This window comes from Dama dama, chromosome 19 (genome assembly GCF_033118175.1).
Source record: "Dama dama isolate Ldn47 chromosome 19, ASM3311817v1, whole genome shotgun sequence".
Taxonomy (NCBI): domain Eukaryota; kingdom Metazoa; phylum Chordata; class Mammalia; order Artiodactyla; family Cervidae; genus Dama; species Dama dama.
In genome coordinates, this window is record NC_083699.1 from 85,383,560 (window position 1) to 85,400,148 (window position 16,589).

The following is a 16,589-nucleotide window of genomic DNA, read 5'->3' on the forward strand; positions in this document are numbered from 1 at the left end:
GCAGCAAGTGTACTTGACTATTATGTAGTTAAAAGATACAGCTAATGCTTACTGTGTACTTACTTTGCCAGATCCTGTCCTGAATGTACTGTCTCACATAATCCTCACAACAGCCCTGTGAGTTAGGTACTATTACAGTTTTTTCCAATTTGCAGAGGAGGACATTAAAACAGATTTCTTAAAAGAGCTGGCTAAAAAAACACAACTAGTAAATGGCGAGGCCCAAACGCCAACCCAGACAGTTTGGCTCCAGAACCCATGCTTTCGACGACCCTCTTAATAGGTGTCACCAACTGGAAGCCTCTCTTTGCTGACCCAGGGTCCAAACTGAAAGATGGGCAGCCTACAAAGGTCCAGCCAGTAAGAGCGAATAATCCCTAATGTATTTATTGTTAATATTATTAATACAACAAATGGTTAATAAGCCATTTGTGAAGACCTATTGTGTTCCTGGCACTGTGCTAATGTGCTTTGTCTGCATTCTTTAATTCCCACAGCTATTATGCAAGACATTGTTTTATAAAAAGGAGGCTCATGGAGTTGCTATCTTCCCCTTCACATCAAGAGAGCAGTGCTTTTTCCAATCCACTCCTCAGCCTACAACGATCTAACTTCTGATCGAAGTTGTCCACTGGGACTCCTCTTACTGAGATTACAAATGACCTTCTAGGTGACATAAATCTTGGAGACATTTTTGATGATCAAGTGACTTTCTTCTGCACTCCCCCTTGGTGACCACCCCTTCCCTCATTGTTTCCATGCCCATAGTTTGTTCCAGAACCACCTCTCTGACCTATTTATTCCCCCATATCTTTTTATGCCATTTTTCTTTTGTCAGTTCATTCTTAAATGCTGGTCTTCTCCAAGAGCATATCCATCCACCTCCTTAATCTACATACCCTCTCTGAATGTTCTCACCACTTCCTAGTCTCAGCTACCACTGAAATGCTGAAGGTAGGGGAAATGGTGCCATACCCTGACACTCATAAACTGAGACAAAGATCATTTACATTTTGAAGACTCCCCCCAGTCCTTACGAGCACCTCAAGTTCAAGTGTATCAAACTGAACACATGCACACTTTTTCTATACCATCCCCATCTCTGACTACCTTGCTGCCACCCCACCCTCCTTAACATTATTTAGGTTAAGCTGCTGTCACCACCTAGTTACTCAGACCTAGAACCTGAAAATCATGTTTGCCTCCTCCTCCTCCTCCAATCCACTCAATGTCTAGGAGCTGTCAGTTCTACCTCCCTGTTTTGAATTTATTCGCTTCTCTCTCTTGAGACATGGGAAAACCTTGTGGAAGCCAACATCTCTCACCTGACTGACTAAAATACCTTCCTCCTCACCTACCAGCCTCCAGTTTGGCTGCTTCCACTATTTTCTCCACCCTAGTCATAGACTTTCTCAAACTCAAATACAGAGGGTGCTGTGATCAGACTGGAGCTCCTTTAACCCTCATTGCCTCAGGATAAACTCAGTGCTCCTCAATAAGGCATTCAAAGCTCTCTTGAATTCTGTTTTTGTCTGCCTTTGAGCCCCATTTCTTGCTACTTCAACCTTGTTCTCTAGTTGCACCAAGCTTCTTGTGGTTTCCTAAACACACTATAGCTGGCTGATTTTTTTTAGCATTTAATTCTCAGCCCTAAAGTCACCTCCTCCAGGAAGTCTTCTCTGATCCCCTAGGCTGAGTTAGGTGTTTCTGTTTAATGCTCCTATATGCCTTTGATAACATTTCTGTCATTTCATTTCCAATATTGATTTGTGATTATTCTCATGTCCATTTTCTCCACTAGTTGGGAAGTTTGTGGTTGAGGGCAGTAACTGTTAATTTCCAGTATCTAGCATATAGTAAGCCCTTAGTGAATGGCAGTTGAATGAATAAATAAATAACTTTCTTAAGGTTATATTGCAAATAATTTCTGACACTAACTAAAATGTTGCACTCTAAAATTCACGTTCTTTTTACTAATGTATTTGCATATGTAGAGTGTTTAGAGACTTTAAAAAGCTAACATTTTAGGGGGCCAAACCTTATCATAAAATTTCCTTCCAATTAAAAAAAAATTAAAATGTTCAATAATACACTCACATGGTTCAGTAATCAATATAAAAAGATACATAGCACCCACAAGAATCGAAAACAGAATCTCAGGATGTTTGTACATCTGTGTTCAGAGCGGCATTATATTCACAGTAACTAAGATGTGGAAGCAACTCGAGTGTCAATGAGTGGATAAACATAATGTGGTATATGGAACATTATTCAGCCTTAAAAAGGAAGGGATTCTATAATTACAAAATGGGCGAATCTTGAGGACGTTATACTGTTATTTGAAATAAGTCACAGAAAGACAAGTATTGCAGGATTCCACTTACACGAGTTACTTGGAGTAGTCAAAATCCTGAAGACAGGAAATACAATGGTGATTTCCAGGGGGAAGGGGGAAGGGGGAGTTACTGTTTAATGAGTATAGAGTTTCAGTTTTACAAGATGAATTATGGGGACGGATGGTGGTAATGGTTGTATAACAATTTGGATGTATTTAATACCACTGACTGTATATGGAAAAATGGCTAAGATGGTAAATTTTATGTGTATTTTACCACAATAAAAACAGTTTTTAAAATTCCCCAAACAAACAAAAGTTACTGGAAAGAGTCTGGTTCCCATTTTTCTTCTCCATCTTCCCAATTCCCACTCCCTTCGTCCCAAGATAAACACCTTGGTAGTTTCTCTGTCTCCTTCCAGGTTTTCTTTTTGCAAATGCAAACAAATATGAAGCTATATATTCTTCATCTCCTGACTTTTAAAAAGATATTAAAAAAAAATTTTTTTTTAAACATCTCTACTTCTTCTGAATTGGAGATGTAGCAAAAGTACCCACCTCCAATGAACTCACAAGAGGGAGCGTTGTGAAAGAGAACAGTTATTTGCTGAGAGTGTCAGATAATCTTGCCTGCTACTGCCAAGGAGACCTCTAGAGGTCTATCCAGGGTCCCCCAGGTTAGAGCCTGTGATCCAGGCAGATTTTTTATTTTTTAAAAAAACATAACAATAATAATAACTTTATTTACATGCAGGATCTTAGTTCCCTGACTAGGGATCGAATCTGTGCCCCCTGCAGTGGAAGCACAGAGTCCTAACCACTGGACACCAGGGCATTCCCCTCACCACACTGATTTTTAAGCTTCCCAGGTAAGTTTCTCTGGAACTCTCCTAGGCCACTCCCTCTTGACGCAATATCTAGGTCTGGGCAGAAAGGAAGGTGCTGCGCAGCCCGCCTCTTGTGAGCTGCCTCCTCTTTCCAGAACAATTCAGGCTTTACAGCGACTCAGACTGAGCTCCAACATCTGTGTCCTGAAGCAAGGATGGCTGAGAGGGAAAGCATGCTTCATTCTGGAAGGAAACAGCATTCCAGGTCAAGCTGAGTCTGCCAAACACCGACCCTCAAAATGGTTCTAGAAGAAATCAAGACAAGTCTTATCATGTGGTTTTCCTACGCCTTGATTCCTTGTTTGTTTGTGGGTAAGTATTAATTAGAATACGGCCAATAGTCTGGGATTCAACTATAGGTTAAGAAGCTGAAAAATACTTTCCCAGGGTTTGGGGTTGTAGTATATGCATAGGTCACCTTGTGTCTGTTTTTCAAAAGGTTTTTCACTCCTCCATCCCCACAAAGAAAAGGCCTGCATTCTATTAAGAAACCTCTCTTAAATTCCACAAAGCAATCTAGAAAGATAAAGAATCAGAACAAATAGTTTAAAGGTGAACAGAGATCCATATGCATTTTATTATTCATTTCATTATCGAGTTTTAAAAGCCAGACCACAGTATTATCTCAGTCTTTCTCTGAGTGCCTCAGAGATATTCTCTGTAAGGAGAGGTTTAAGTAAAATAAAGATTCTAACAAAACACAGGTGAATAAGAAGACATACTTTGCAACCTTAATATTGGGGTCCAAGACTTAGGAAAATTGGATCCCTCTCCTGGTCAGGTACTCTGTAACATTTTTTAAAGTATTTGGTTTGGAGCATTTTGCCTCCTGGTTAAGATTACATAATTTTCTCTCCTCCATTTTTGGCTGCTTGCACCTACATGTTTTATTGTTATGAAATTGCAGCTCTTTTGCTTTTGATGTTTCTTCCTGTCAGCATTTAAGAGAAATTTCTAATTTGAATACATCAAGGTACTAGACAGTTTGCAGTGTTGATGGGTGTATTGAATACTTTCTTCTTCATACTTTTCTATTTTTGGGTAACATTGAGAACTAATCATCCAGTTAGTTTAAATCAGGTAACACATCAGTGCCAAGGTGATTAGCAGATGTTTGGAGCGGACTTAAACATCAGATTTATGCCTGTGTAGCTCGCAGCCCTTCACAGCTCTGTCTCAGCACGTGATATGTCAATTTGCTCTTTATTTCGGGACCCACTGTATTCAGTCCCCAACCCTCTTTCTCACAGCTCCTTGTGAACAAGTATAGGCCACAGGCAGCTGTCGTCTTCACAGTTGGCATGTAACGCCCTCATTTCCTCCTCCTGGACTTTATTATTGTTCTTCTCCACCAGAAGCTCGATCTCTAACTCCTTACCCCACCCCAAACCCATCGTCCCATTCCAGGTGGGACCCTGCTCCTGCAGATCCTTACCAGACCTCTCTCCTTTGACCCTTGACCCCCTGTACTCTATTTCAGTGGGTAATTTCTTTTCTTACACTTGCCTGAAGGCAGGGCCTAGGCATCTTTCCTGGTGTCCCCATGGCCCCTAGCATAGGCTAAGCGTGTTGGTTGATTGGTTAGTTAGTTGACCGATTGATTAGTTGGTGGGACAAACAAGTTGCCAGGAAAATACTCCTCCACTAAGCCAAAGGGAGAAGATGGGGAGGCTGAATGAGAAGGGGAAAAGCCAGCATATTTTTCCTAATTTTTTTTTAAACAGGAAATTTATGTTTTTTGATCCCCTTGACCCATTTATTAATTTGACATTTTCTTCAATGAGGCAGTCCAGCCTTTTAAGGAAAACTCCTATTTTAAACAGACCTGGAGGTGAGTACTCTTCTGGTACCTGTAAACTTGCACAGAAAAACAAAGAAACAAAAACAGCCACCACTATCCTTGTCTCTCCCTGCCCTGCCCCCCAAAAAACAGTGGTAGAAGCCACAAGGATGTCAGAGTGAGAAGGACCTATGGGTGAGTCTTGATTTTTATCACTTGCTAGTTCAGTGAATGTATCACATCACTTCAATTTCCTTGTCTGTAAAAAGGTCAAAATAGCTACCTTGTGGTTGGGAGGTGTCAAACGAGATTATGCAAACAAAGGCACTCTGAAGATGTCAGGGTGCCCACCCCGTGTTACTTACCATCTGTTGGTTATGCAAACTGGTGGTGGTGTCAGCAAATATTTGCTTTAGCTGAGGTTACCTTTATGTGATTTTGATCATTTCCTCTGAATTGTGTAGAAGCCTGAAATGATTTCAGCAACATCTAAATGAACTATTACTTACTCTAGATCCTTGGGACACATGGGTAGAGTTCTTGCTTTCTTTTATAGAATTATTTTTCCTTGCCCTGTCCCTTTCAAGTAGTTTGTGTGATTCAAGAAACATTCCCACTACCAATAATAATAGTAATAAAAATAGCAACAACAATGACCATCACGACTGCCATTTATGAGCACACACTGTGTGCTAGATTAGTGAAAACATTCTCGACATCTCACATCAGTCCTGCAAAGGAGGTGATATAGTCCCCATTTATACACTAGGTAACAGAGAGGTTCAGTTAGTTACAGAAGTGTCTACATCTAGTAAGTTGGAGAACTGGGATTTGATCCTGGTTTGGATACCTACAGAGCCTGTGCCCTTTTAGTTCTCTGCAGAAGAAGCTGGCACATAAGCAGGACAGGAAAAGGTTGGAAGGACAAAGTGAAAGTAATAAAGAAAATGTTTCTACCTTTTCTGACACATTTGCCAGAAGGGCTATTGAGGTAAAAGTGACAGAGGAGGATCCAAATGAGGGGGATTGACAGCGGACCCCATGAGGAGAAAGCCAGTATGGAGTCATGCAAGGAAGAAGATGCAAGGTTTTCTGCTGGGGAAATTTGCCTGAGGACTTTGTGGTGGGCATAAACCTCAGAAGGGCACAAAGTTCTAATGTCAGATAGAAACTGTTGTTATTCAAACTGTTGACACCACCACCAGTTTGCATAACCAACAGATGGTAAGTAACACGGGGTGGGCACCCTGACATCTTGATCAGTCATGTCTGACTCTTCATGACCCCATGGACTGCAGAACATCAGGCTTCCGTGTCCTTCACTACTTCCCAGAGTTTTCTCAAGCCCATGTCCATTGAGTCGGTGATGCCATCCAACCATCTCATCCTCTGTTGTCCCCTTCTCTTCCTGCCTTCAATCTTTCCTAGCATCAGGGTCTTTTCCAGTGAGTTGGCCTTTTGCATCACATGGCCAAAGTATTGGAGCTTCTGCTTCAGCATCAGTCCTTCCAGTGAATATTCAGGGTTGAATTCAAATCAGACTTGAAATCCTTTAGATTTGACTGGTTCGATCTCCTTGCTGTCCAAGGGACCCTCAGGAGTCTTCTCTAGCACCACAATTCAACAGCATCAGTGCTTCAGCACTTAGCCTTCTTTATGGTCCAACTCTCACATCCATTCATGACCACTGGAAAAACCATAGCTTTGACTATATGGACTTTTATCCACAAGGTAATGTCTCTGCTTTTTAATATGCTCCCTAGGTTTGTCATAGCTTTTCTTCCAAGGAGCAAGCATCTTTTAATTTCACGGCTGCAGTCACCATCTGCAGTGATTTTGGAGCCCACAAAAATAAAGTCTGTCACTGTTTCCATTGTTTCCCATCTATCTGCCATGAAGTGATTGGACCAGATGCCATGATCTTAGTTTTTAAATGTTGAGTTTTAAGCCAACTTTTTTACTCTCTTCTTTCACCTTCATCAAGAGGCTCTTTGGTTCCTCTCTGCTTTCTGCCATTAGGGAGGTATCATCTACATATTTGAGGTTATTGATATTTCTCCCAGCAATTTTGATTCCAGCTTCTGCTTCATCCAGTGCAGTACTTTGCATGATGTACTCTGCAAATAAGTTAAATTATAAGTTAAATAAATAATAAGCAGGGTGACAATATACAGCCTTGACATACTCCTTTCCCAATTTGGAACCATGTCCAGTTCTAACTGCTGCTTCTTGACCTGCATATAGGTTGCACAGGAGGCAGATAGGTGGTCTGGTATTCCCATCTCTTTCAGGATTTTCCACAGTTTGTTGTGATCCACACAGTTAAAGGCTTTGGCAGAAGTAGATGTTTTTGTGGAATTCTCTTGCTTTTTCTATGATCCAACAGATGTTGGCAACTTGATCTCTGGTACCTCTGCCTTTTCTAAATCCAGCTTGTACATCTGGAAGTTCTCGGTTCACATACTGTTGAAGCCTAGCTAGAATGATTTAAGCATTACCTTGCTAACGTGTGAAATGAGTACAGTTGTGTGGTAGTTTGAACATTGTTTGGCATTGCCTTTCTTTGGGATTGCAATGAAAACTGACCTTTTCCAGTCCTGTGGCCATTGCTGAGTTTTACAAATTTGCTGGCATATTGAGTGCAGCACTTTGACAGCATCATCTTTTAGGATTTGAAATAGCTCAACTGGAATTCCATCACCTCCACTAGATTTGTCCGTAGTGATGCTTCCCCAGACCCCCTTGACTTTACACTCCAGGATGTCTGGCTCCAAGTGAGTGATTACACCATTGTGGTTATCTGGGTCATTAAGAACTTTTTGGTTCTTACTGTGATATTGAGTATTCTTGCCTCCTCTTCTTAATATCTTCTGCTTCTGTTATGTACATACCATTTCTGTCCTTTATTGTGCCCATCTATGCATGAAATGTTCCCTTGTTATCTCTAAGTTTCTTGACGAGGTCTCTAGTCTTTCCCATTCTATTGTTTTCCTCTGTCTCTTTTCATTGTTCGCTTTAAAAAGTCTTTCTTATCTCTGCTTGCTATTCTTTGGAACTCTGCATTCAGATGGGTATATCTTTCCTTTTCTCCTTTGCTTTTCACTTCTCTTCTTTTCTCAGCTATTTGTAAGGCCTCCTCAGACAACCATTTTGCCTTTTTGCATTTCTTTTTCTTGAGGATGATTTTGATCACCGCCTCCTATACAATGTTACAAACCTCTGTACATAGTTCTTCAGGCAGTCTGCCTATCAGATCTAATCCCTTGAATCTACTTGTCACTTCCACTGTATAATCATAAGGGATTTGATTTAGGTCCTACCTGAAAAGTCTAGTGGTTTTCCCTACTTTCTTCAATTGAAGTCTAAATTTTGCAATAAGGAGTTCATGATCTGAACCGCAGTTATTGCCCAGTCTTGTTTCCACTGACTGTACAGAGCTTTTCTATCTTTGGCTGCAAAGAATATAATCAATCTGATTTCAGTATTGACCATCTGGTGATGTTCCTGTGTAGTGTCATCTTTTGTGTTGTTTGGAGGAGGGTATTTGCCATGACCAGTGCATCCTCTTGGCAAAACTGTTAGCCTTTGCCCTGCTTCATTTTGTACTCCAAGGCCAAATTTGCCTGTTACTCCAGATATCTCTTGATTTTCTACTTTTGCATTCCAGTCCCCTATGATGAAAAGGACATCTTTTTTTGGTGTTAGTTCTAGGTCTTGTAGGTCATCATGGTACCGTTCAACTTCACCTTCTTTGGCATTAGTGGTTGGGACATAGACTTAGATTACTGTGATATTGAATGGTTTGCCTTGGAAATGAACCGAGATCATTCTATCGTTTTTGAGATTGCACCCAAGTACTGCATTTTGGACTCTTTTGTTGACTATGATGGCTACTCCATTTCTTCTAAGGGATTCTTGCTCACAGTAGTAGATATAATGGTTATCTCAATTAGATAGGAATCGGAGAAAAAAATTCAGGCTGAGGCCAATTTCACTGAGCCAAGATTTGGTTCACATATTTTGTTTTCATTCATTCTAAATTTCTGAACACCCACTATGGGCCAGTTTCTGGGTTAGGTGCTGATTAAAGATGAACAAAACAGAGTCTCCTGTCTTCAGGGAACACAAGAGCCTACTGGGAAATACACTCAAGTCTTTAGGGATTTATCATTCATAGTTTTTTTAATTAAAATATAGTTGATTTATAATTTTGTATTAATTACTCCTGTGCAGCACAGTGATTCAGTTATACATATATATATATGTACATTCTTTTTAAGTATTCTTTTCTATTATGGTTTATCACAGTATATTAAATACAGTTCACTGTGCTATACAGTAGGGCCTTGTTGCTTATCCATTCTATCCATAAAACCTTACATCTGCTAACCCCAGACTCCTACTCCACCCCTTCCTCCATCCCCTCCCCCTCGGCAACCACCATTCTGTTCTACGTCCGTGATTCTGTTTCTGTTTCGTAGACAGGTTCTTCTGTGTTGTATTTTAGATTCCATGTAAAAGTGATATCATATATCATTCATAGTTTTAACTATCTTTCAGGCCCCAGAAGTAAGGTTTAGGTCAGTGGTTCTCAATCTCAAGTGCACGTTAGAATCACCTGGAGCACTTTTAAAAATACAAATGCCAGGATTTCACAGTCAGAAATCTGACTTAATTAATCTAGGGTGCCGCCTTGGCTCTGGGATTTTTAAAAACTTCCTGGGTTAGACTCCTTAGAGAAGGGGTTTATCTCATAACTGAGAAGAGAAAATACAAGTTTGGAGCATCTTGTAGTAACGAAGGAAGTGCTCAAAAAAGGATAGGGACCAAGATGCCACAAGTATCCTGGATTGGAACCTGGGATGGAAAAAGAGTATCAATGGAAAATTTGGCAAAATCCAAGTAAAGTTTGGAGTTTAATTAGAAAGTAATGTACCAATGTTAGTTTCTTAGTTTTGACAAGTATATCATGACTATATTAGATGTTAGCATCAGGGGAAGGGTGAAGGGTTTACAAGAACCCTGTACTTACTGTCTGTACTTTTTCCTATAAATCTAAAATTATTCTAAAAATTAAAAGTCTATTAATGAAAATAACATGAAAAAAGAGAATGAGAGATGAAAGTAAGTCAAAAGCACACAAAATCCAAAATAGCTCCCAATAACCAAAGATGGAACAATTTGAGTAACATAATCAACATTGATAGAATAAAATAAATTTCTATGAGTCCACACTGATATATTACAAATCACCACAAATGGTAGAGCAGGAAGAACTCTTCCTTACAAGATTCCAATTAACACATACAAAACCACTACTAGAACATCATAGCAATGATTGTTGCAAGTAACATCCACCAATAAATACAAAAATTAATGGATGAAAGTTTGAGGAGAAAGAATATTTGTACAGTATCACAGTATTTCCCCTAAATCATTTATTAAATTATAAAGGGGAAAATGGTAATATAGTGAAGACACTGCCTTAACCAAGTGGTCAAGGGTAACTCCACCAGTCATAAGATATATTAACATCATACACTCCCAGTGAGTACATGACAAAAATGTACAACCTTAATCAAATCATGAAAAAATGTCAGACAAACCCAAACTGAGGAATATTGTACAAAACTACTGACCTGTACCTGTCAAAAATGTCAAGGAAAGACTGAGGACAGACTGAAGAAGACTTAAGTAGATATGACAACTAAATGTAGGATCCTGGATTGGTTCCTGAAAAAAGGATGGAAGAAAGGAGGGGAGAGAGGAAGGAAGGGAGGAAGAGAGAAAGAAAGAGATTTAGGGGAAAATTCGGTGAAATTCAGATAAAGACTGAGGCTTCATTATGGATATTGGGCCAATGTTAGTATCTTCCTTTCCATATTTGTTCTCTGGTTATGTACGTGTGGGAGGCTGACTGAAGGGGTATATGGGAGCTCTCTATACTATTTTGCAACTCTTCTGTAAGGCTGAAATTATTTCAAAATAAAACTTAAAAAAAAAGCTTCTTCCCCAGTGATTCTAATGGGCAGCCAAGATTGAGAACGGTTAGTTTAACCTCTATATACCAGTGCTTCTCAAACTTTAATGTTTATGAATTACCTGGGCGGTCTTGTTAAAGTGCAGATTCTCGTTCAGTAGGGCATAGATTGCAGGGTTTTGTGCTGCTGCTGATCCAGACCGTACTTCAAGATCCTGAAACAAAAGACCACTTTCCTGAGGCATGAACTGGTTTGCATACCTTTTGAAACTGGGATGTGGGCACTAGTTACTAGGCAACAAGTGATGCCAGCAACTTGTTTAGCAGCCATGTCCTAGCTCAGCCTTGCTCTTTTGTTCAGGTCACATACAAGGTGATTCTCTTGAAATAATCTACTGTAATTGAGAGACATGTCATGTCAGTTTGTAGTACCAGTATCCCCTAAAGTGCAAGCCCCTTGTGGTGGTAGTCAAAATGATGGTCCCCCAAAGATGTCCACATTCTTTTTAAAAAAAACACTTATTTGACAGTGTGACTTGTGAGTTCTTGGTTCCCTAACCAGGGATTGAACCCCTACCCCTTGCATTGGGAGCACAGAGTCTTAACCATTGGACCACTAGGGGAATTCAAGATGTCAGCACTCTAATTCCTGGAAACTGTGGATATGTTATCTCCTGTGGAAAAATGGATTTTAAAGACGTGATTGATGTTATGGGATTTTGAGATTAGGAGATTATCTTGGATTATTGGATGGGCTCAATCTAATCACATGAGTCCTTCAAAGCTGAGAAGCTTTCCTGGATCCAGGGAGAGAGGAATGGGAGGACAGAAAAAGAGGCAGGAAAAATTTGAAACATGAAAGGAACTTAACCAGCCATTGTTGGCTTTGAAGATGGAGGAAAGAGGGGCCGTGCGCAAGAAGGTGGGGCCTTGTCCCAGCAACTGGAAATGGCAAGAAAACAGTCTTCCCTGGAGCCTGCTCTTCTGCCAACGCCTTGATATTAGCTCAGTTCGACCTGATTCAGATTCCTGACCTATGGAACTGGAAAATAATAAATCTGTGTTGTTTTAAGATACTGCCTTTGCGGGAATTTATTACAGTGCAATAGAAAACGAACAGGCCACGAGAAAAAGGGATCAGCTTTGTGAATGCATCTGTGTGCAAAAAATGTTGCTTAGCTAGTTTTGTCACACTGAGCACCAAGATCTTAATAGTCAGGTCACAGTCACCCAGCTCCAGTCTTTGTTGGAAACACCATCCAAGAGGCTCCACCCCATGGGCCTTCTTGAGATACTGAGTCAGACGGCTAGAAGAGAGTGATTTTCTATAGTGATAAGGGCATAGCTATTCAGAGGAACCAAATGATCATTCAGAAGATATTCCAACATCTCACTCCAGCTCCGATGAGAATTCTCATCCAGTGTGGCTGAGGAAAAAACTCTTCCCATTTTGCACCCTCCTTCCTGTGGCTAATGTGTCTTTCCCATTCACACTACAGGCTTACTCTCCCCTTCCCCCTTGACTGTATGTTTTTTAAGTCTTTTTAAAAAGTCTTTATTGAATTTGTTACAATATTACTTTTGTCTTACATTTTGTATTTTGTCTGTGAGAGCTGTGGGATGTTAGCTCCCCGACCAGGAATGGAACCTGCACCCCTTGCCTTGGACAGTGGACCACCAGGGAAGTCCCTTAACTGTATTCTTTGTTTTTGTATTTGCTTATTTACATCAGGGAGAGTGTCTATTAACTGGTTTCTTCAGAGACTTGACTTCAATACACAATACTCCTGGCTGTTAGATGACATTTCTTGTTAGTGAGGTTGCTGGGTGGATGACAGAGTTTTCTTTTTCTCCAGTGAATTGCGTTCTAAGGACCACCGTGTGCCTTCTCAAACAATTGGAGGTGATTTAAAAACCTTTCATAGGTGAAAGGAGTCACTGTCGCTTAGAGTTGAGCTGAAACTAGAGTTCCCTATTTAGTGTCCTAGCATAAAACAGACCCTTCCTCATGTAGTGCCATCTTAGTTTTTTTTTTAATTTAAAATTTTGGCTGCACAGCATGTGGGTTCTTAGTGCCCAGACCAGGGACTGAACCCGTGCCCCCTGCCTTGGAAGGCAGATTCTTAACCACTGGACCATCAGGGAAGTCCTCTGCTGTACTTTCTATGTAACCCAATTAAACATACCCTGGCCTCAGTAGTTCACTGGCATTACTGATTTTCCATCTCATTCCCAATGTGTGTGTGTGCTACATAAACTATAGTGAAACAAAGATAGAATTTGGAATATACTATACAAGTGGCATAAAGATATTGAAGATGTTGCTTATAGGGCTCAGAAAGAAGCAGTAATTTTCATTTTAATATAGGAATGAAACAGTATCTTGCCCATAGTGGAGTTAGATTTGGAACTTCACAGCTAGGTGAAGATAGTTACACAAGTGCAAACTGTTGCATAGCATAATGGAGTGACCTAAAAGTTGGGGCGTCTCTTGCTGTTGTCCTACCTGTGTGTCCTTCATGAAGAAAGACTTACCCAGAAATTCAACCTCAGAGTGTCTTCCTTAAAGCCTTGGTGAGTGCCCTAATCATTGGGACAGCTAATTATTAGATCTCCCTCCCTAAACAGGTCTCCCTCGCTGATTTAATTGACTGCATTTAATTCTACAACTTTTTTCCTAGATGCATTTCATCCTGTTTGAGTTTATCCTATCATGGTCTTTTAAAATGTTTTCTGTCATTCAGATAATCAGAATTAATATTAATTTTTTAGGTGTGATGACACTGTATTTTTTACCTGAAATTTCATTGTAATTCTAGATTTTTATGCAGTTATAAGAAATAACTGGGTTTTCCTGGTGGCTCAGATGGTGAAGAATCTGCCTGCAATACAGGGGACCCTGGTTCAATCCTTGGATCAGGAAGATCCCCTGGAGTAGGAAATGACAACCCAATCCAGTATTCTTGCCTGGAGAATCCCATGGACAGAGGAGCCTGCGGGCTACAGGCCATGGGGTCGCAAAGAATTGGACATGACTGAGCAACTAACACTTTCACACTTTTCATAATATAACACAAAAGGACTTCCTCGGTGGTCCAGTGGCTAAGACTCCACCCCCACAATGCAGGGGGCCCTGGGTTTGATCCCTGGTCAGGTAACTAGATCTCACATGCCACTAGATCTCACATGCCACAACTAAAAAAAAAAAAATCCTGCATGCTGCAAGTAAAAAAGATCCCTCATGCCCAACTAAGACTTGGTGTAGCCAAATAAATTAAAAAAAAGGAAATAATTACAGAAAACCCAGTTTCCCCAATGGTATTTCGCAAAACAATAGTATAATACTACAACTAGGATATTGAAATCCTAGGTATTGACAAAATCCACACATCTTATTCAGATTTCCCCAGCTTTACTTGCATTTGTTTGAGAATGTGTGTGTGTGTGTGTGTGTGTGTGTGTGTGTGTGTGTGAAGGTTTGTATATTTATCACCACAGTCAAGATACTGAACATTTCCAATATAACAATGGTATGTCTTGTTACCTTTTTATAACCTCACCCATCTCTCACTACTGTGCCTTTCCCCACTCTTCCTAACTCCTGGAAACCATTAATCTGTCAAAATGTAAAATTTTGTCATTTGAAAATGTTATAAAAATAGAATTATACGGTATGTAACTGGGGGTTTGACTTCTTTCAGTTGGTGTAATTCCCTGGAGATTCATCCAGATTGTTTTGTGTAGTTTGTTCCTTTTTATTGGATATACCATATTTGTTTAACCATTCACCTGTGGGCATCTGGGCTGATTCCATTTTGTTTATGGACATTTGTTGTGCAGACTTTGTGTGATATAAATTTTCATTACCTTGGGATAAATGCCCAAGAGTGTACTTGCTGGGTTGTTGTAGTAATTTACAAGTTTAGTTCTGCAAGAAACTGCTGAACTATCTTCCAGTGTGGTGGTACCACTCTATGTTCCCACCCAGTGATGTATGAGGGATCCACTTTCTCTGCATCCTCACCAGGGTTTGGTTTTGTCACTTTAAGAATTTTTAGTCATTCTGATAGCTGTGTGGCACTCTCTCATGGAAGTTTTAATTTGCATTTCCCTAATAGCTAATGATATTGAACATATTTTCATGTGCTTATTTGCCATCTGTGTGTGCTTTTTTGGTGAAATGACTCTTCATGTCTTTTACTCATTTTCTAATTGAATTGCTTGCTTTTTTACTGTTGGGTTTTGAGTATTCTTTATATATATGTTCTAGATATAAATCCTTTGTGAGATATATTGTTTGCAAATGGTTTCTCCTAGTCTGTATCCCATCTTTTCATCCTCTTAACAGGGTCTTTTGTAGTACAAGACATTTTAATTTTGATGATGCCTGTTTATAAATTTTTTCTTTTATGAATCATGCTTTGAGTGTCAAGTGTAAGAAATCTTTGGCCCTGAAGATTTTCTCCTATGGATTTCCTAAAAGTTTTATGCTTTCACATTTTACATCAAGTCCACGGTCTACTTTGAGTTAATTTTTGCAAACATGTGAGATGTAGGTTGAGGTTTTTTGTTTGCCTGCAAATATCCAATTGCTCTAATATTGTTTGTTGAAAAGGCTTTCCTTCCTTCAGTGAATTGCTTTTGTACCTTTGCCAAAAATCAGCTGAGCATATTTGTGTGGGTCTATTTCTGGGATGTCTATATTGTTTCATCAATCTATGTGTCTATTTCTTTGTCAATACATACAGTCTTAATTATTGTAAGTTTTAAAATTGGGTAGATTAAGTTCTCTTACCTTTTGCTTTTTCAAAATTGTTTTATTCTTGTTCCTTTGCCTTTTCTCATAAATTTTAGAACAAGCTTGCCTATCTCCCCAAAAAACCTTGCTGGGTTTTTGATAAGAATCCTGTTAAATGTATATATCAATTATTTTAAGTTTCTGCATATAAGTGTTCATTGCTAGTATTTAGAGATACAACTAATTTTTTTTATGTTTATCTTGTATCCTATGAACTTGTCAAACTCACTATTAGTTTTAGGAGGCTTTTTTGGTAGATTCTGTGGGATTTCCTACATACCCTAACATGCCACCTGGAAATAGAGGGAGATTTATCACTTCTTTTCCAAGCTGTAATGTCTTTTCCTTTCTTTGTTTGCCTTATTACAGTTGCTAGAACTTTAAGTACAAGGTTGAATAAAAGTGATAAGTGTGGGCATCCTTGCCTCATTCTTGATGTAGGGAAAAAGCATCCAGTCTTTCACCATTGAACAAGATGTTAGCTGTAGGTTTGTTTTTTCATTTTTATTTTTGGCTCTGCTGGGTGTTCGTTGATTTGCATGGGCTTTCTTTAGGTGCAGTGAGCAGGGGCTGCTCTCTTTATTGCCGTGGCTTCTCTTACTGTGGAGCACAGGTTCTAGGTGCACAGATTTCAGCAGTTGCGGCTGGCAGGCTCTAGAACTTGGGCTTAGTAGTTGTACTGTACGGGCTTAGTTGTTCCACGGCACGTGGGATCTTCCCGGATCAGGGATCAAACCTGTGTCTCCTGCATTGGCAGGCAGATTTCTATCCACTGCACCACCAGGAAAATCCATTATCAAATTGAGATA

The 16,589-nt window shown here is 39.8% G+C and overlaps 1 protein-coding gene across 1 annotated transcript in view; it reads left to right on the forward strand.

Moving 5' to 3' along the window:
- The first annotated feature begins 2,723 nt into the window (after positions 1-2,723).
- The window catches only part of IL20RB (interleukin 20 receptor subunit beta), a 34,608-nt gene continuing 20,742 nt past the window's right edge, over positions 2,724-16,589 (forward strand). The window contains exons 1-2 of the mRNA XM_061167661.1: positions 2,724-3,204; positions 3,318-3,534. Of these exons, the coding sequence (XP_061023644.1) occupies positions 3,462-3,534 (73 nt within the window). The 5' untranslated portion in view covers positions 2,724-3,204; positions 3,318-3,461. The remainder of the gene's footprint in view (positions 3,205-3,317; positions 3,535-16,589) is intronic.